The sequence below is a fragment of the Macaca fascicularis genome, chromosome 10, assembly GCF_037993035.2.
Source record: "Macaca fascicularis isolate 582-1 chromosome 10, T2T-MFA8v1.1".
In the NCBI taxonomy this organism is placed as follows: domain Eukaryota; kingdom Metazoa; phylum Chordata; class Mammalia; order Primates; family Cercopithecidae; genus Macaca; species Macaca fascicularis.
Genome location: NC_088384.1, coordinates 83,592,382 through 83,611,613, shown reverse-complemented (window position 1 = coordinate 83,611,613; position 19,232 = coordinate 83,592,382). Strand labels below are relative to the sequence as shown.

General features: G+C 55.9%; 2 protein-coding genes and 1 long non-coding RNA gene across 58 annotated transcripts in view; 1 reads left to right on the top strand and 2 right to left on the bottom strand.

The window, feature by feature from the left end:
- Window positions 1–2,728, bottom strand: part of ADAM33 (ADAM metallopeptidase domain 33) — a 14,101-nt gene extending 11,373 nt beyond the window's left edge. For all 50 annotated transcript variants that reach the window (XR_012419185.1, XR_012419184.1, XR_012419183.1 and 47 more), the window contains exons 1-2: window positions 2,580–2,728; window positions 180–259 (exon numbers count right to left, since the gene is read on the bottom strand). Coding sequence is in view for 31 of the 50 variants with exons in the window: in XM_065522818.2 (XP_065378890.1) it covers window positions 180–259; window positions 2,580–2,676 (177 nt within the window). In the remaining 19 variants the exon portion in view is untranslated. The remainder of the gene's footprint in view (window positions 1–179; window positions 260–2,579) is intronic.
- On the top strand, window positions 1,089–9,202 carry LOC135965611 (uncharacterized). Of its 2 annotated transcripts, none has more exons than XR_012419193.1 (3): window positions 1,089–1,230; window positions 8,055–8,165; window positions 8,892–9,202. It is a non-coding gene; the product is annotated as an uncharacterized lncRNA (long non-coding RNA). The 2 variants fall into 2 exon arrangements; XR_010578583.2 differs by lacking the exon at window positions 1,089–1,230 and adding an exon at window positions 6,416–6,556.
- SIGLEC1 (sialic acid binding Ig like lectin 1) overlaps window positions 7,710–19,232 on the bottom strand; it is a 24,934-nt gene continuing 13,411 nt past the window's right edge. For 4 of the 6 annotated variants that reach the window (XM_005568446.5, XM_074004836.1, XM_045362573.3 and 1 more), the window contains 14 exons: window positions 18,560–18,895; window positions 17,840–18,097; window positions 17,341–17,643; window positions 15,418–15,678; window positions 14,977–15,288; window positions 14,197–14,448; window positions 13,613–13,882; window positions 13,272–13,523; window positions 12,655–12,954; window positions 12,094–12,354; window positions 10,701–11,003; window positions 10,347–10,449; window positions 9,912–9,984; window positions 7,710–9,378 (listed from right to left, as the gene is read on the bottom strand). In XM_005568446.5, the coding sequence (XP_005568503.3) occupies window positions 9,319–9,378; window positions 9,912–9,984; window positions 10,347–10,449; window positions 10,701–11,003; window positions 12,094–12,354; window positions 12,655–12,954; window positions 13,272–13,523; window positions 13,613–13,882; window positions 14,197–14,448; window positions 14,977–15,288; window positions 15,418–15,678; window positions 17,341–17,643; window positions 17,840–18,097; window positions 18,560–18,895 (3,344 nt within the window). In that variant the 3' untranslated portion in view covers window positions 7,710–9,318. The remainder of the gene's footprint in view (window positions 9,379–9,911; window positions 9,985–10,346; window positions 10,450–10,700; window positions 11,004–12,093; window positions 12,355–12,654; window positions 12,955–13,271; window positions 13,524–13,612; window positions 13,883–14,196; window positions 14,449–14,976; window positions 15,289–15,417; window positions 15,679–17,340; window positions 17,644–17,839; window positions 18,098–18,559; window positions 18,896–19,232) is intronic. The other 2 variants (XM_074004837.1, XM_074004839.1) reach the window with 1 other exon arrangement.

Below are 19,232 nucleotides of genomic sequence, written 5' to 3'. Positions count from 1 at the left end.
GAGACCTAGATGTCCAATCCCCAGTGCCCTCTTCTGCCCACTCGGCAGGGAGGGGCCTACAGGAGCAGTGACTTGGTGGTTCTGGGGACCCCAGCAAAACTGGAAGCTGTAATGTGGGGGAGATAAAAGGGATGGGAGTTTCAGGGCCCCTGTGGAGGATGAGGTGACATGGCACTGACCGGCTCCTCCAGGCTGACAGCGCGCCAGGGTCGTCCATCCAGGACCCAGTAGGGGGTGACTGGCTGCCCAGGGATATGTCCTGGAGAGAAGACAGAGCACAGGGTGAGGGGGACCTGAGGAACACAGGGGCATGGGACAAAGCAGAGGGAGGGGGTTAGAGGACATCCCCAGGGAGGCACTGGAGGCCTTTCGGGGCAGACTCCATCTTCAACATGCGTGGGCTCAGCCTAGAGAAGGAGGGACACCCATGGGCATCCTTGGATCTGAGGAGCTACCAAGGAGGAGGAAAAGAAGGCTGGGAAAGGACAGCTCAGCTGGGGACGCGGGAGTCCCCTGACCTTTGGTGGATGGGCAGGCTTGGGGTCGGTGATCACAAGGAAGAGGCCAAGGCCGCCAGTGCAAAGGGGAAGGGAAGAGGGAGGCAGCCTCGGGTATTTTTAGATGGGCAGCAGATGCTTTCAGGGTGAGAGATCTATGAAGAGAGGACGCCTGTGCAGCCCCATCATCTGAGAAAAACAACAGCCAGATGTGGCCTTGCGAGGCCCACCTTGCCCGGAGCTTCCTCGGGGACTCCATCCTCAGGCAGGGATTTTGTACCCTGGCCCAGAAGGCCCCTCCTCATCTCTTCAAGGTGAGGGGAGGCTTCCGGACCGGGGCCTTGGTTCTCCCTGGCAGGATGTGCCTAAGGGGGCTCTAGGAGGAATCCCAGATCCAAACATTACTCAGAGGGCGCCTGGAATGCTCCCCTGGAATGCTCCCAGCCCCCCACCAGCCCCAACCACTCCCACAGGCCCACCCTGCAGGAGACAGGCCCCAGGCACGCAGAGCCTGCAGCAGCCCTCCTTCCCCAGGTACCCAGTCCCAGCTCCCAGAACGGATAACCCCCGCCCCCACGCAGCCCTGGCCTCAGTCCTGCTGGGCTGATGGCTGCCTGTGGAAGTGACTCAGCTCCTGGTAGGCCACCCTAACTTCTTTTTTCTCCTCCACCTTCTCTCCCAGACTCCAAGCAGCAAAGACCCTTCCTCCAAGAAGCCTTCCTTGATTGGATGAGTGAGTTGCCATCAGGCAAATGGGGACCAAGAGGAGTCTGCCACCTTGGAAAGGAGGCTAGAGGGGCCAGTGCAGGGAGGGCTCTGAGTGGATCTGGGGGAGGGGAAAGAAAGGAGGTCTCTCAGCCCAGAGAGCACTTAACTGAGAGTAGAGAACCAAGCTTTGCTGCTCCTAGGCCTCTAAGGGTTTGGGGAGGAGGTAGGGTGGGCTCAGGCACGGTGTGTGGGTGCAGTGTGGGTATGGGTGCTCTCCACATGGCCTTGCACGCACATGCTGGCCACGGGCACCCTGACCCCAATGAGGGAGAGAGGGGCAGAGCTGGAGCTCCAGTGACCGGGTGGATGGGAGTGGACCCCGAGGGAGCCAGGTTGGTATTGGGCACATAGAGCCCCCCTCTCCCAGGGGTCCTGTCGCTTCCCCTGGCCCCAGGATAGGGCTCAGAGGGGAGGGAGCAGTGGACCACCTAGAACCCTCCCCTGGGGCCAGAACAGAGCAGACCCCTGTACCTGTTTGGTCCCCACACAGTGCTGTGGAAGCCATGGCCCAGGCTGCACAGCCCAGCCCAGCCCTGCATGCCTCCTCCCTGGTTGCCCCCCCTGTCCTCGGCCAGGCACTTGCTGTGCAGGACTGGCTAATCCTCCCACCCGCTTGCAGAGGTTGTTACCAGTCCCATCTTAACATCTTTGTTTGGAGGGAATACCCCCAGGAGACAGTGCTGCCGTCTTCCCAGAGCACAACTAAACAGGCACCTTCTGTCTGGAAAGGCCCTTCTCTATCTCACCAAACAAGGCAACAATATAAACAACATACACACTGCCCTGCCGCCCTGGGAGGAGGGACGAGGGGTGAGCAGGGCGGAGGCCACAGCTGGTTCCGCACCCTGAGAGCAAAGCAGGGACTCTGGGGGACTCTTGGGCATGGGGGCTTCCTGGAGGATGGAGCCCCGCTGAATCCTAAAGGGTGGAGGTGCAGGAGCTGGTCACACGGTGGCCGGCGGATGGGGGTTGGGAGGTTGTGAGAGCGAGAATCCAGGCAGAGGGAGCTACGGGCTGGGGGCTGGGCTGCCCCCGAGGGGGAGGGGGCCATGCCCTCCGCTTTGCCAGCAGAGTGGCAGCCGGGCAGTGTGGGCAAGTCCTGGCCCAGGCCAGCCCAAGTACACTTGTGCGTCCCTGGGCAGGTCCCACGGAGACGCCCCCAAACCGTCCCCACGCCCTGACCTACTGGCCGTGTGGTCCCGGGGCTGAGAGACCCTCCGCGCGCTCACCCGGGCTCTGAGCAGAACCCATCCCCTCCACCACCACCACCTCGCCTCGCCTGCCCCTCAGGGCGCACCCCGCCCGGGTCCTCACCTGGAAGCACCCCGGCGCCAGGCACTGGCCAGAGCAGCAGGAGCAGTAGCAGCAGCAGGAACGGGGACCCCCGAGCTCTCCCGGGTCTCCAGCCCATAGCTGTGAGCTCCTCGGCCTCTAGGCTGTGGCTCGCAGCTCCGGCTCCGCCTGGGCTGGATCGCGGCCGACCCACGTCCCATGCAGCCCCAGGCCGCCGCCTTCGGACCTTCCCGCCCCCACCCGCTACCGCCCGCCCTCGCTCCCTCCTCCCCTCCCCGCCAACCCCGCTCGGAGCCTGGCCTGGGGCCCCGACGGCGTGCGCCCTGGGGGAGCCAGGACGCCACTCCGGGACCGCCGCCCCTCGAGGGGTGGAGCTGGGCGGAGAAGGGAATCCGTGCGGCCTCGGATGACCGGCCTGAGCCGTCCCTCTCCGTCGGTCTCAAAGGGCCTCTACTCCTGAGAGGAGTAGAGAACCGCCGGGAAGGTTCTTTGAGGACCACGGCGTGGTAGGGTGGGGCGATGGGCAAAGGCCGCCTGTCGCTGCTGAAGTCGGCCCTAGAAGCGCGATCTTCCGTGGTCTCCTGGGGCCAATCTCGGTCCCCTCCTCGCTACCTGTCCTGCCCCGAGGAGAATCTGGTGGAGGTTGAGTCGGGTCATCCACCTGCGCTGGGTGCCCCTAGGGATACGAACGTCCAGGCCACTGGCTGCGGTTGTCAGTGTTGCTGTCTCCGAACCACAGTGGCCACCAGTCGCTGACCCCGGGGAGGAGGGAGCCAGTAGAGACGGAGGTCTTGGGGGCTTCATTGCTGGGCAAAGGCGGTGCAGCGGACAGAGACAACCCTTTGTCCCTGGCGGTGGCCAGATGGCAGAATTGTATAAAGCTACAGACTCCCAGACCTTGGAGACCCTTTTGGCCTCAGTAACACCTGTTTCATGTTTTAAAGTTTTGTTTTCCTACTGGGCATAAATTTGGATGAAATGTTAACTTTTTTTTTTTTGGGACAGAGTCTCCCTCTGCCGCCAGGCTGGAGTGCAGTGGCACGATCTCGGCTCACTGCAATCTCTGACTCCCTGGTCCAAGCGATTCTCCTGCTCACTGAAAGCTCCACCTCCCGAATTCACACCATTCTCCTGTCTCAGCCTCCCCAGTAGCTGGGACTACAGACGCCCGCCACCACCACCCCCAGCTAATTTTTTTGTATTTTTAGTAGAGACGGGGATTCACCCTGTTAGCCAGGATGGTCTTGATCTCCTGACCTTGTGATCCGCCTGCCCTGGCCTCCCAAAGTGCTGGGATTACAGGCGTGAGCCACTGCGCCCGCCCAAGATGTTAACTTTTAAGCAATTTTTTTTTTTTTTTTCTGTGACAGTTTCTCTCTTGTTACCCAGGCTGGAGTGCAATGGCACAATCTCGGCTCACTGCAACCTCCACCTCCCGGGTTCAAGTGGCTCTTCTGCCTCAGCCTCCCAAGTAGCTGGGATTACAGGCATGTGCCACCACGCCCCGCTAATTTTGTATTTTTAGTAGAGACGGGGTTTCTCCACGTTGGTCAAGCTGGTCTCAAACCCCTGATCTCAGGTGATCTGCCTGCTTCGGCCTCCCAAAGTGCTGGGATTACAGGCATGAGACACGGCATGCAGCCTACTTTTAAGCAAATCTATTTGTTTTTGAGAATTTGGAATGTAGTGATTTGATTAGTTCGAGCAGTGAGAGAAACCTACGTTCGTATGTCTCAAAATCAAAAGATACAGAAAGCATAGGGAAAGTCTTCGTGTTCTCAGCCCTCCTCCCCAGCAGGAAACCAATATGATTAGTTTCTTTCATAGGCTTTTAGATTATTTTTATGTATACTAAAGACAATACAGACATATTTTTTCTCTTATTAACATTTTTCTGCACATTGATTTTTTTTTTTTTTGGTCACTTAATACATCTTAGATATCAGTGCATTTAGAGGGCTCTTGTTGTTCTTATGAGTATTATTTAGAGACAGGATCTCACTCTGTCACTCACGCTACAGGGCAGTGGCCTGATCATGCCTCACTGCAGCCTTAAATCCTGGGCTCAAGGAATCCTCCCACCTCAGCCTCCTGAGTAGCTGGAACTACAGGAACACAGCACCAGGCCCAGCTAAAATTTTTAGTTTTTCTGTAGAGAGGGGGTCTCACTTTGTTTCCCAGGCTGATCTTAAACTCTGGGTCTTGGCCAGGCACAGTGACTCTTGCCTGTAATCCCAGCACTTTGGGAGGCCGAGGCAGGCGGATCACTTGAGCTCAGGAGTTCAAGACCAGCCTGGCCAACATGGTGAAACTCCATCACTACTAAAAATACAAAAATTAGTTAGGCATGGTGGTGAGCGCCTGTAGTTCCAGCTACTCGGGAGGCTTGAACTCAGAAGGTGGAGGTTGCAGTGAGCGGAGATAGTGCCATTGCACCCCAGCCTGGGCAACATGAGTGAAACTCCGTCTCAAAAAATAAAAATAAAAAAGAACTCCTGAGCTTAAGTGATCCTCCTGCCTCAGCTTCTCAAATCATTGGAATTACAGGAGTGAGTCACCTCACCTGCCCAGCTATGAGATTATTACTTATTATTACTACTTTGGATTTTCAAATCAACTTCATTAAGGTATAATTTACACACAATAAAATGCACTTATTTTAAGTGGCCAGTAAGATGAATTTTGATAAGTGTATATACCTGCATAAGCATCACTGTAATGCAGACACATTCCCTCACCGGCAGAAAGAGCCCTGTGCCCTTGCAACCAAACTTCCCCACTCCCAACCCCAGACAACCACTGGTCTGTTGTTCTCTGTCTATAGATAAGTTTTGCCTGTTCTAGAATCTCATATAAATGGAATCATGTGGCATGTACTCTTCTGTGTCTGGCTTCCTTCCCTCTTTCCGATGTTTATGAGATTCATTTACACTACTTTGCATATCAATAGTTTGTTCCTTCGTATTGCTGAATAGTGTTCCGTGGTTGGAGGGAACCACAGTTTCTCTACTCACCAGTGCAACATAGGGTTATTTTCCAGTTTGGGGCTCTTATAATTGGAGCTATATTTACACGGAGAGAGAGAGGAAGAAAGAGGGAAAGAGAAATATTTATTATAGCAATTGGCTCACGTGATTATGGAGGCCAAAAAGTTCCAGGATCTGCCATCTGCAAGCTGGAGAACCAGGAAAGCCAGTGGTGTGATTCAGTTTGAGTCCAAAGGCCTGAGAACCAGGAGCACCAATATGGAGGTGACTCGAGCTCAGAAGAAGTTGGGGCAGGAAAGCAGAGCAGCCCCCCAGAGCAGCCCCTCAGCGACACCTCTTCAGTAAAGCAAGGTTGAACACAGAGGGGCTGGCTTCAGTGTGGATGTCAGGTAGAGAAGGCAGCTCTAGGAGCTACTCTGGCGACCTTGCTTACTGGTATTCTTACCTCGAACTGGCCAACTCCTACTTAAACTGCAGGCCATGGCTTTAATGTTCTGTCATTCAGAGGCTGTCCCTTACCCAAAGCCAGGTTAGCATCCCCTGAATGACACTTCTCCCTGCAACACGTTTCACAAGGCACTGTAGTCGTCTACTTCCCTGTCTGTCTCCCCAAGCTCCTGAGCTCCATGTGGTCTGGGAATATGTGTGTTACTCACTTCCTAGCACAGTCAGTGCTAATAACTGACTGTGGAGGGGACACAGTCGAAGAGCCACATGCGGATCAGAGTCTTCCTTACACAGTTGACACCTCCCAAACCCGGATGAGCTGTGTCCAAGTGCGGGTCAGAGGAATTTTCTGCCGAAGTCTCTGAGCAAGGGTTTCTTTACATTTTGAGGTTGCAGGGGAGGAGATGAGGCCATCAAACCAAAGCTGAGGAAGAGGGACCCTAGGATGCACTGAGCAGCTCCGGGCGCGCCCAGCAGCACTTGGGAAAGATGACTTCTCCACTAGCTTGTTGGCCTCACCCTCCAGAGGAGCATCGGGAAGTGTCCTGGGAAACAGGCAAACCAGTGAGCATTAACCCTTCGAAGTACTTGGCATGGGTGACACCCACCATCTGTAAACATGACTCCTCCCAAGGGGTGATGCAGAACAGGATGTCTGAGGGAGGCACTCTGATTCCAGCCCTCAGAGATGGCCAGGGTGGCACCTCGAGATGACAGACTGATGCTTGGGTGCCCCAGAAAAAATCTTGTGTATGAATGGGGGCCCCAAAGCCAAGGCTTCATCCCTGACAGCCTGGTGCATTTAGAGGGGAACTTTTTGTCCCTGGCAAGGTGGGTGGAATTTCAGGTTCGTAGGGCAAGGGTATTTTAGCTTTAATAGATATTGTCAAACAGTTTTCCAAAGTCATTATACACACTCTGTGATTCTACTTATATAGAGTTCAAAAACAGGCAAATCAAATCTATGGTGTTTGAAGTCAAGATAGTAGTTACCCTTGTGGGGGCTGCAACTGGTACAGGGTGTAAGGGGGGACTGTGGGATGGTCTGTTTCTTGATCTGGGTGTGTTTGCTTTTGGAAAAGTCCTTGAGTTGCATTTATAATGTGTAAACTTTTCTGTATGTTACACTTCAATTAAATGTACAAAAAGTCTCAGGAGGCCTCAGACCACTGGAAGCAAACACAACAAATCCCTCTGAGAACCCTGCGATCCAAGATGGACATATGTCCCCTTGGAAGTACACGGAAGCAGAGGAAGACTCCCAAGCCGGATATTCCTAAATCCGCCAGTAGCCGCAGCTTCAGCGGCTGCTTATGATCCTCCCCTCACCCTCTCTTCCCCAGATAGCCCCCAAACATCTGGCTGCATTTGGCTTGCTCTCTCCCTGTCCCACCTCCGGATTTAGTCCATGTTCTCCACCCTCCCCATTGTCAGCAATGTAGACAAGACAAATGCTTAGTTCACATGCCCACCTGCTGCGTGCCACGCACGGGGCTGGTCATCGTGGGTGGCAAATGTGAGCAACACATGGAGCCTCAAGGAACAGAAAGGGACATAAATCACTTCAGCATAAGGTAATTTGTGATAAATGTCAAGTAACTTGCAGCCCCTGGCCCCCTCCTACAGATGGTGTCTAAGAATAAACCCCACTAACTTGAGACTCCTCTGTGTTCTAGCCCAGCTGTTTGGGTTGCAAGAAAGAGACTCACTCCAGTTGTGTCATAGGATGGAGTTTTATTGGGAGGACATTCTGGACAGGCTCCCAGCAAGAGTCTGGCAATGGAGCATGAAAATGAAAGGGCCTGGAATGAGGGAGGGTGCGGCCTCTGCTACACAAAGTTCACCTGGCCCCCAACTGCCTCCCAGCCTGTTAGCTCCTGTGCCAACTCCCACTTCTCTCTCTGTTTTTCAACCCAAATCCTAGAGCACAGGGCTCTTAGCTCCTCCCACCATTTCCACCAGGCTGCAGGGGAGTCACTAGCCCACTCCAGAGTTCTCTCCTCTTGGTCCCTGATTCACAGTGGCACGTCAGTCCTTCTTGGTAACTCGTTCTCTTTAACAGCCCGACACAGGGCCTCCAGGAAAAGGACAGGAGCTCACTCAGCCATGGACAGGGATGCATCTGGAGCAGGAACAAGGATGCTGACGACATCTGTGTCTGCCCTCCACTCTTGTAAGTGCCAGTAAGGCAGTACCCAGCCACTGGGGGTACGGGTGGTGGTGGGGGTGGGGGGGAATGAAGGCATCTCTTTTTTCAGGGGCCAAATCTGGCACAAGGATGTCTTCTTAGGCAACTCCACTGCCTGGCTCACTCTCTCCCTAGGAAAACACCAAACCTTTTTTATTTCCTCAGTCTTAGTGTGAGAGTGATCATCTCTTCCAGGAAGCCCATGACCAGAATGGCCAGGGGCACACCCAGGCCCTCAGTAGATGGGCACTGAGACAAAACATGGCCTGCTGATGGCATTCCCAACAATGTCAAAAGTCCCAGGGCTGAGCCCACAGTTGGGAGCCCTTCGGAAGTCCAATTCCAAATGGCTTCTGTACTCAAAATAAAAACTACATTTCCCAGTCTCCCTTGTAGCTTGGAGTAGCCATGTGACAATACTCCAGCCAATGGGAAGTGAGTGGAAAAGTCCTGTGTAGCTTCTGGGTTGGGTTCACCATGGGCATGGGTGTGCTTCTACCTCCACTCTTCCCTCTTCTGGCTGGAGGGCATGTGGACAGAGCAGGACAATGGTGAGCCTCACAATCAAAGGCAACATTTTAGGGATAGATAAAAGGAAGATAGAAGGATCCTGAGCCCCATCATCTTAAACCATCGTAACAGCCAGACTAGCATGGGAGAGAAAAATAAAATTCTATCATGTTGAAGCCACTGTATTTGGTCTCTTGTTAGAGCAGACTGGCTGATACTCTGCTGAATACAGAGTGCCTTGGCGAGCCTCTGAGGATGCTGTAATCCAATCAAAGTCCAGGGTGGCTTTCGAGGAGAAGGATGTGAAAGGGCAGGGCTTCCTTTGCGGGCGAAATGGAGAGAAGGGAGAAGATCCAGAGAAGAGCGAGTGAGAGAAGTGGTCATCATGATCGGCTCGGTGCTCTTCAGTGTCCTCCAGGGTCAACACCCTCCTGGGTAGACCTCTCACCACCCATTTTTGTGGGGTGGGGGGGCAAGAGGCTTGGGGCCAGGTCATTAAAAGTCAGATGTCACAGAGCTGTTTTCATAGAGGCAGGCAGGACCCAATGCTGCCTCATTCACATTCACAGGCTGGAGTCATAATAGATGCTGGCCACCTTCTCCTCTGGAGGGCAGGTAACACCACTGGTCAGCCCAGGGGTGGGGCACAGGATGAGGTCTCACATGTGGCTGCATCAGGATCAATGAGCTTCCCAAAGAGAAAACCTTGGTTATAGGAGGCCTCTGGGAGCCAGGGAAGGCTCCCAGGCCCCTAGCCTTAGGTAGGGTCCCAAGAGGATTGGTGGGAGTGTGCATGGCTGGAAGTGTGACTTGGAGCCCTGGCCCACCAGGTGAATCAGCTGCAGAAGGGACACACCACAGGGGAGGAGAAACTGACTTTCACTTCTGCCCAGGTGATGGGCAGGCTCGGGAGTGGGGAAGAGGCTTCAGATCAAAGGTGAGGGAGTCAGAACATGTGTCTTGGAAATGGAGGGGATGCTGCTAAGTCCAGGAAGTCTCCCCTAGTCCTCTAAGCCAGCCACCAGCAGACAGAGAGATTCTCTCTGCCCCAAGCAGAACAGGGCTCTCCTATCTCCTGAGGGGCTCCTGGTTCCCTGCATGCTCTCCCCAACCTCCCCTTGGTCCCAGGCACCATCCCATAAATGACAGCAGTCTCCAGATGCCAGTCGGCACTGTGGGTTAGCTGGGTATTGTATCTGCCCGCATGTGTTGAATGGATACCTGCGTGGTCTCTTTCTGAAAAGTCATCTCCACCGAATTCTCGCCCATGCTCTGCTTATAAACACGCCTCCTTCTGCAAGGCCCAGAGTAGACTCAGAGAGCCTTTCCCCTCCCCACCTGCTGCCCCCATTCCTCTCCCACTCCCCACAGGCTGGCTCCAGACCGCCAGAGTGGTGGAGAGTGGGTGCTTCCTCTGTCTTCCTCCCTAGCCCTTGCTTTAGCACAGCCAGGGCAGAGAGGAGGAAAGAAGAAAACTACAGCAAGGAGGATTCAGGGGCAATTCTAGAAGGGATTCCCAATTTGGAGGGGCAGTCTGAGAAGTAGGCAGCCTGTGAACTTGATAGGAGGTCCTAAAGGACCTGGGGGAATTTGGGGGGAAGATGAGCTGGGCTGCCTTACCCCAATCTTCTGGCCCACCCCTGGCTCCAGACCTACCTCCAGGTGTAGTAGGCCCCCAGGCCCAACAGCAGGAGCAGGAGGCCCACGAGCACTCCCAGGACCCAGAGCAGCTGCTGGAACTGGTGCAGGCGGTGCAGGGCTGGAACACAGAGGGGGACTCAGGGCAGCCACAGCTGCAGGCCCCCAGTGCTTCCTTCCAAGGGGACCCACCCAAGATGAAACCTTCTAACTTCTGCTTTATCTCTTCACACAAGGAAGCCCCTAGCAATCAGTTTAGAGTAGACAGGCAAGTTGTGCTGCAGTAGAAGGGATACAGGGAAGGAAGCCTTTGGGCCTAAGAACTGGGCTTTTGTGCAGAGTGGCCTGGGAGATGGAGCCCCCTCCCCTTACCTCTGACCCCAAAGTAGGTGGAGGTAGAGGCAGAGCCCAGAGCATTTGAGGCAGAACACACGTATTCCCCTTGGTCGCTGGGCCTCAGTGCCTCGAAGTCCACCCTCAGGGCATTGGGGGAAGCCAGGACATGGATGTGTGGCTCTGCAGGGGCACCCTGAGGCTGACTGGAGGCCACCAGTCGACTGCCAAGGTGGAGAGTCAGGCTGGCAAGGGGCTCGCTGTCCACTCGACAATCCAGGATGCCCCGGAGGCCATTCTCAGGCTCCACGAAGACCATCATGGTGGGCGTCTTGGGAGGGTCTGTGAGAGGAAGGGAGTGTGGTGATTGCAGAAAATGGCCACAAATTCCTCCCTCCCTGCACCCATGCACAGTGACTTTGCTGCTCCTCCCATTAAGAGGCAGAACCTATTTCCTCAGTCCTTGCATCTGTGACTCAGTTTGATCAACTGAAGAAAGAAGTGACATTGTGCAACTTCAGAGCCAGACCTCAAGAGACCTTGTAGCTTCTCTTCTGCTTGTTGGAACACAACAATGTGGGAAGCCCAGGCCAGCCTGCTGGGCACATGTGGCCCAACCGGCAGCCACGAGTGTGCAGTCATCTGAGACCACTGGACAACTGCAGCCACATGAAGTGTGAACAACAGAAGAACTCCCCAGCTGAGCCAAGCCCACAGAATTGAGCAAATAACATGGCTTTTGTTTGAAACAGTAAGTTTTGGGGTGGCTTGTTATGTAGCAATAGCTGACTGACACAGTGTAGGCTTTAGTGAAGGCTGGAGGGGAGACCAAGACTGATGAGGGTCTATTGTGTGCCGGACACTCAGCATGCTTTATTTCTTTTGGTTTTTTCTTTTTTCTTTCTTTCTTTCTTTCTTTCTTTTTTTTTTTTTTTTTTTTGAGACAGAGTCTCAGTCTGTCACCCAGGCTGGAGTGTGCTGTGGTGATCTTGGCTCACTGCAACTTCCACCTCCCAGGTTCAAGCGAGTCTCTTGCCTCAGCCTCCTGAATAGCTGGGATTACAGGTGTGTGCCATCATGCCGTGCTAATTTTTGTATTTTTAGTAGAGACGGAGTTTCGCCATATTGACCAGGCTAGTCTCGAACTCCTGGCCTCAAGTGATCCACCCACCTCAGCCTCTCAAAGTGCTGGGATTACAGGCATGAGCCCCCGTGCCCTTCCATTTATTTCTTATACTACTTGCAAGATGAGGTGAATGATGTATTCCCCATTTTATAAGATCACACAACCAGACAGCAGGAGAGCCAGGATTCCAACCCAGAACTCAATATCCACGAAGTCTTCACTCTTGGCAGACAGAAGAGGAGGAAGAACTGAGGTGGGCGTGTGAGGTGTGGGGAGACTAAGGCAGGGGAGGAGGTTCACACTCACAGAGCACATGGAGCATGACCGGAGTGGAGGCAGCAGCCCCAGTAGGGAGCTCAGCCAGGCAGTGGTACATCCCAGCTTGAGCACGAGCCACGTGGGTGAAGGCGAGAGTGGGCACAGGGTCCACGTGCAGCCGCTGGTCATTCCAGAACCATGCAAAGGTGGAGTTGCCCATAGGCCCAGGGCCACCCAGGAGGCGGCAGCTGAGGTTCAGGGCAGTGCCCTCAGGCACATACAGGCCAGGCTCCGCCACCACGCGTGCACCTGCGGGTGGAGGATAGATAGGTGGTTGGAGATCTGTAGGCCTCAGGGGTTGGAGCCTCTGGGTGGACCTCTGAGGGGCCACTGCCCATTGTGGGAAGGTCTCAGTCTGACTTGGGATTGGGCTTTCCAAGGTGGAACTGTACCCCCTCCAGTGGGAGCTGTGCCTCCTCCATCAGATTAGGCTTCTCAAGGCAGGGCTTTCTCAGACCAGACAGCCCGCTCTAGTGGGAGCTCCAGCCCCTCTCATAGACTTGGACCTGACAGCATCAGAGCCCCTCCTCCTCCCCCTCTCCCACTCACCTTCTACCTGCAACCGCCCAATGGTGCTGATTGAGCCCAGCAAGTTTTGGGCTGTGCAAACATAGGTGTCATCACCTGCGGGCACCTCTTGCACCTGCAGCCATAGGGCATTTCGGGCCACCTGGACATGGCCTGTCCCTGATGCCAAGCTGTGGACCCCGCTGCTCGTGGCCAGCACCTTGCCATCATGAGATAGGGCCAGCTCAGCAGGTGGCTCACTGTCCACAGTGCACTGTATCACAGCCATGGATCTGGCCCTGGAGTCCCGGAAGGAGGACAGGACAGCGTCCTGAGGGGCATCTGTGGGTAGGCAGGGCACAGATGGGGGCCTTGCTTAGGCACCCTGCACTGCGTATTGCCCAGTTGCCTGGGATTGGCCAGGTTGAAGCCTCTGGACCAACGGCCACTTCCTAGAAGTGACACCTTCCCAGGAGTCCTATGGGCAGAGTACTCCAGGCAGGGCTTATAGGACTGTCTCTTTCTCCAGCACCTATGTCCTCATTCCCCAACTGCCCATTCCTGGGCCCACTGCAGTCCTGTGCCCACCCCCACCAGAGCCCAGAGCACCCTCCAGCACCCTCCTCCTGGGCAGCCCTGGCCAAGGACCCCCTGCTCACAGAGGACTTGCAGGGCAGCAGGACGGGAGCTGCGGGTGCCCTGGGCATCCTGGGCCTGGCAAGAGTAGGCGCCTGCATGAGCTCTTGTGGCCACCGGGAATGAGAGCAAGGCAGCTGGCCCCTCCTGCAGCCAACGACCATTGTGGTACCAGGCATAGAGGGTGGGTGGGCGGGCAGCAGGGTCCTCACAGGTCACTGTGATGGGGGCACCTTCAGGCACAGTAGCCTCTGGAGCCAGGATCACCCGCACACCTGTGTGAAGGAGGCCAGGATCAGCTGGGCCCAGCCAGACACCACAGTGGGTTTCCATCTCAGTGGGCTTGGCCTGGGCCCTGCCTCACCCTCCAGCCGCAGCTCCAGGGACGTGTTGGCCTGGCCCAGAGGGCTGTGGGCAGAGCAGCTATAGAAACCCTCGTCACTGGGCTGTGGCTCCCGCAGCTCCAGGCGCAGAGTGTTGGGGATAGAGGCTGCTGTCGAGGAGGCCAAGAGGCGACCGGCGTGGCTGAGGGCCAGTTGGGCAGGCGGGCGGCTATCCACAGTGCACAGTACCAGGGCCATCTGCCCACCACGGCTCTCCAGGAGGTAAGTCAGGCGCAGGTTGCGGGGTGCGTCTGCAGGGCATGAGAGGCTTACAAGGAGTCACAGGCGGCAGCCTGCAGGAGGCCAGTTTGCAGGTGGCATTCAAACTCAGGAGGGCCCTGGCTCCCCACCCCAATGGCTCCCAACCACCCAATCTGAGGCACTGCTCCTCTGCCCAGACAGGACTCACCCCAGTGCCCCCTACTCTAATGCTCCTTGCCCAGTTCTCCTCTAGCTACTGGGTACTAAGTTCCCCACTGGACACCTGTGGGGTTCTGGCCATGCCCTGATCCCTGTGGGCTGCTGTCACTCCTGCCAGCCCCACCCTGCATCCAGCCAGACTCACAGAGGACGTCCAAGGTGATAGGTCTGGAGAGGCGGGGTGCCTGACCAGGGGGGCCCACACCACAGCGGTAGGAGGTGGCATCCCTGACTGTGACGTTGGGCAGGGGGATGGAGCGGCCATCCAGGCGCTGCTGCCCATCCTGGTACCATGTGTAGGTGAGCTGGGCCGGGTGAGTGGTCCACACAAGGCAGGTCAGGTTCACCAGCTGCCCCTCCCGCACAGTGGTCCTGGGCCACACCTGCACATTCACAGCTGGGGAGAGGGAGAGCACAGGACACCAGCGACGGTCTCGAGGCTGTGTATAGCAAGCCACCTGCCTCCATGTGGGTGAGCTGCCCTTACTGCTGGGGAGCCCCTTGGCCTCTGGGAGCCCCAGGTGGCCCACCTATAAATGGGGCTCAGAGGTCGAGCTTGGGAATAGCCTACTGGCTCCTGAGTGGTCCCCAGTGGAGTTCCGCAGAGTCCTGGAAGGCCCTGAGCCCCTCCCTGACCATGGCTGGGGGCAAATGGGGAGACCGCAGACCTCCCCTCCCCTGCTGCACTTTCTCCTGAAATTCCCTCTTTAGTTCTATCCACTGGGCATGTATGTAAAATTTGGTGTTTAAAAAAGGTTCTCCCATGAAACTCAAGTCTGGAGTCCACCACTATTAGGAAGGGTGGGAATGAGGATTATTCCTACGCCTCCAGGCTTCTAGAACCCTGTCCCACCTCCTCTCCTCTTTTAAAGAAGACACACACACACACACACACACACACACACACACACACACACACACAGACCTTGAGCATCGAAGTCAGCTGAGGCCGAGGCCTGGCCCAGGGTGTTGGAGGCCTCACAGGTGTAGACACCCTCATCCTCCAGCATCGCCCCATGGATCTCCAGACGCAGTGTGTTGGGGGCCACAGCCGCCTGCAACCTGGGAGAGCTGCTTTCAGGTCCCCCCACACCTTGTAGGGTGGAGGCCACAAGGCGGTCCCCATGGAGCAGCCGCAGCTGGGCCGGAGGGTCACTGTCGACACGGCACAGGAGGAGGCCCAGTCGCCCAGGGCCTGTGTCCATCAGGGTAGTGAGTGTGACCTGGCGTGGGGCATCTACACAGGGTGGGGAGTGGTCAGGACCCAGTCAGGGGGTCCCTCATCCAGGGCCCTGTCACGTGACAGAGCCCAGGACCAGGGGACTGCATTCCTTCCCCAACACATGGACGGGATAAAAGTCCTTACAGGACACGTGGAGGCTGACGGGTGCAGCTAGGCTCGTGGTGGCTGAGCCTGGGGCCTGGGCTTGGCAATGATAGGCCCCAGCTTGTGTCAAAGTTATGGCTGCAAAGCGGAGAGTGGCCGAGGTCGACTCCTGGAGGGGCTGGCCATCCCGATACCAACGATATGAGGTACCCTCCGGGACTCCTGTGGGTACCTGGCAGCTCAGGACCACAGCCTGGCCCTCTTGGAGCTCAGGTGATGGTGACACCTGGACCCAGGCTCCTGCAGGGGAAAACCAAGAGCAGGTGAGGGCTCTCCACCCACATCTCCCACAGTCTGGGACCATGTGCATGTCCACCTAGGACTACACAACCCAACTCCATGAGTTGGAGCCGCAGCCCCCTTCCAGACCACCGCCAGGGCCCACTCAGCCCCATGCCTTGCCCCTCCTGCTCCCCACTCTCCTGCACAGGTTCCATGCTGGCATTTACCTCCCACCACCTGGTGGGATGGTTTTACTGTGTCAGTCATATCTCGCCTACCAAAGCGTAAGCCTCATGGGCACTGGACTTGTGTGACCTGTGACCCCAGTTCCAGGCACCGTGCCTGCATGTGTTAGCTCCTGACAAATGTTGGTTCAACCCATAAAGCACTGAAAAGGGAGGGATTTAGATCATCCTAGGGCCATTGTCCTAACTAGGAGCTGGACTCAGCATGGGTGACCGAGGGCTTGGAAGGGAATGTTAGCAGCTATGTGATCTTGAGCGCCCTCAACAGGCTGGACCTGCATCCAGACTCCAGGCCACAAGAGCACAGGAACTGGGGACCAGGCAAAGGGCAGCTCCTCGGTGGCCCCTGGGTCTGAAGCAGGAGAACCCCAGGATGCAGGGAGTGAGATGGAGGGACAGCTGGAATGCTAAGCAAGAGCACAGACCACGCCTGAGACCACAGCCAGCAGGGTCATGCAACTGGGGAAAAGCTCCTAAAACTCGAACTTTCAATTTCTCCCTGCAAAATAGGTATGCTAAGTAAGAAAAGATACACAGAACCAAGGCTCAAAGTAAATGTCCCAAAATTGGTGCTGTCGGTCACCGTGGTGGAAGAAGCATGTGTGTTCCTTTGACCTTTGCATTATGGGTATTATCTTTCCTTTGTCCTGGTTTATTTGTTTAGGGAGAATTTTGTTTTGTTTTTGTTTTTGTTTTAAGACGGAGTCTTACTCTATCATCCAGGCCAGAGTGAAGTGCAATTTCAGCTCACTGCAACCTCCATCTCCCAGGTTCAAATGATTCTCCTGCCTCAGCCTCCCGAGTAACTGGGATGACAAATGCCCACCACCACACCTGGCTAATTTTTGTAATTTTAGTACTGTGTTGGCCAGGCTGGTCTTGAACTCCTGACCTCAAGTGATCCACCTGCCTCAGCCTCCCAAAGTGCTGGGATTACAGGCGTGAAACATGGTACCCAGCCTGAGGGAGGATTTTTATAGAGACTATATATACATATATATACACACACACACGTGTATATGTGTATATAAATAAATATGAATATATTATGCATAAGAATACACATAATGTATATTTGTGTGTGTATATATCATACATAAACATATATGCATAATATAAATATATATATTTATGAGAATGTTTACTATGTAACAAAATTTTATGATCACAAGGTAAGTTATTTCAGAAAGAGCTCCCACCAAGCAAGCCACCTTGTGAATTGCCACTGCCTCCTAGTGGCTGCTGCAGTTATTACAGGTGAAAATATCTAGCTGGAGGCGAAGGGAGGCCTTCTGCTGGCTGGCTGGAAACTGCCCTTACCAGGACTGAAAAAGACACATTTCTGCATGAAATTCACAAGACCCAGCCCAAAGTCTGACCAGAGTAGCCCCCAGGGCATCAGAGTCTACCATATCTTCAGAAGACTGACACTCACCTCGGACCTGGAAGAAGAGTGAGGTGTTGGCTGATCCAAGAACATTTGTGGCCTCACAGCGGTAGCTGCCAGAGTCCCCAAGGCCCAATTCTCGGACCTCTAACTTCAGGGAGTTGGCCTCAGCCTTAGCCTGGAGCCGACCACGGAATGGGACCTGGGGACCCAGGCTAGTAGCCAGGAGGTGCTCCCCATGGAACAGGGCCAGCCGGGCCAGGGGGCGGCTGTCCACAGTGCAGACAAACACAGCCATGTGGCCCTGGCCAATGTCTAGGAGGGCTGACAGCTTTGGAGGGTCCGGGGGATCTGCAGGAACAGAGTGAGCTGAGGCCATGCAGCCTAGCTCACCACATTACAACTGCCACATTATGTCCCCCACCTCCTGCCACACACACAGCCTAAGCCACACTCTTTCCTCCCCAAACCCCAGCCCAACCCCTGGTTCTCCCCAGACCACCCCTCCACCCTCCAAGTCCCCAGGCTGCCCATGCTAGTCACCCACAGAGTACACTCAGGAGCACAGGAGTGGAGAGTTGGGCGCCAGCCTCGGTGAGGATGCGGCAGGCGTAAAGGGCAGCATCAGTTCTGGCCACGGGCAGCAGTGTCACAGTCTCCAGGGGACCCTGGGCCCACAGCACCCCATTTCGGAACCAGGAGAAGTTGGCAGGGCTGCCGGCAGCTTCCCGGCTCACGTTGCAAGTCAGGTTGGCTTCTGTGCCCTCCTGAAGCGTGTGTGATGGTGCAATGACCAGGACAGTGGCTGGAGAGCAGGCAGCACAGGCTCACTGACCACCCCCTGCCCCCAGGAGTCAGGGGTCCAGCCACTCGTCTGGAAGGAATAGGAAGGAGGCCCCCTGGGGTGCCCACAGGGTTGGGGAGAAAAGCAAGCCAGTTCACAGGGCAGCCTGGGAGAACTGGGCCCTGGGGACTGTGCGGGCTCTGGGCAGAGAGGGTTGCAGTATGGGGAAGGAGGACAAGGCAGCCCAACTATCCCAGCTGGGGAGTCCTTCCTCAGAGACCAGCTGTGTACTGTGTCACCTGTCCCTGGCCTGAACAGAGATCATGGGAAGGAGCAGCTCTGCTCTTCCTGAATGTGGAGGAGGGCAGCGAGGGGCCCCCACAGCTGCACACAGTGGTTTTGCCTGATTAGATCCTCCCGGGAGCAGAACAGTCCAGAACTCCAGCCCCTGTCCCCAGGCCGCCCATTCCCTGCCCAACTCACCCTGGCCATTGAAGGTGGCTGAGGCGGAGGCGTTGCCCAGGGCATTGCTGGCCTCACAGAGGTACAAGCCCTCCTCCTCCAGCAAAGGGTTGTGAATCTCCACGCGCAGCAAGTTGGGGGCTTTGGTGACCTTCATGCGTGGGGAACAGCCCCCACAGGTGCTGCAGCCACCCCCTGACGGCAGGGAAGTGGCCACAACATGGTCCTTGTGGAGCAGCTGCAGCCTGGCGGGGGGGTCGCTGTCCACACGGCACAAAAGGAGGCCTTGCCGTCCAGCCCCGGCCCCAGCGGCATCGAGGTCCAGCCTGGTGGTGAACGTTGGTTGGCGAGGGGGGTCTGCAGGGAGGAAGAACATGGGCACTCATCCCACGGTCGCTGCCAGGGCCCCACAAGCCTGACTAGGCTCCCAGAATACAATGGACAAAGGCAGATCCCTAGGGCTGCCCCAAACAGCTGTGCAGACTGTGCACTGCACAAGGGCAGCCAGACCAGGGTGGGTGGAACTCAGCTCATGCTCCTCAAGCTAGGCTGGGCCCTGATGCTGACTGAGTCTTCCCAGAAGGAGCACCATTTTCTAGCTCAAACAAAGGTGACCGTATGGGCTGACTGCCACCTTTCGTAAGTGCCATCTGCTGCTGAGCAGGGTGTCCACCTAGCAGTCCCTGGGGGTCGT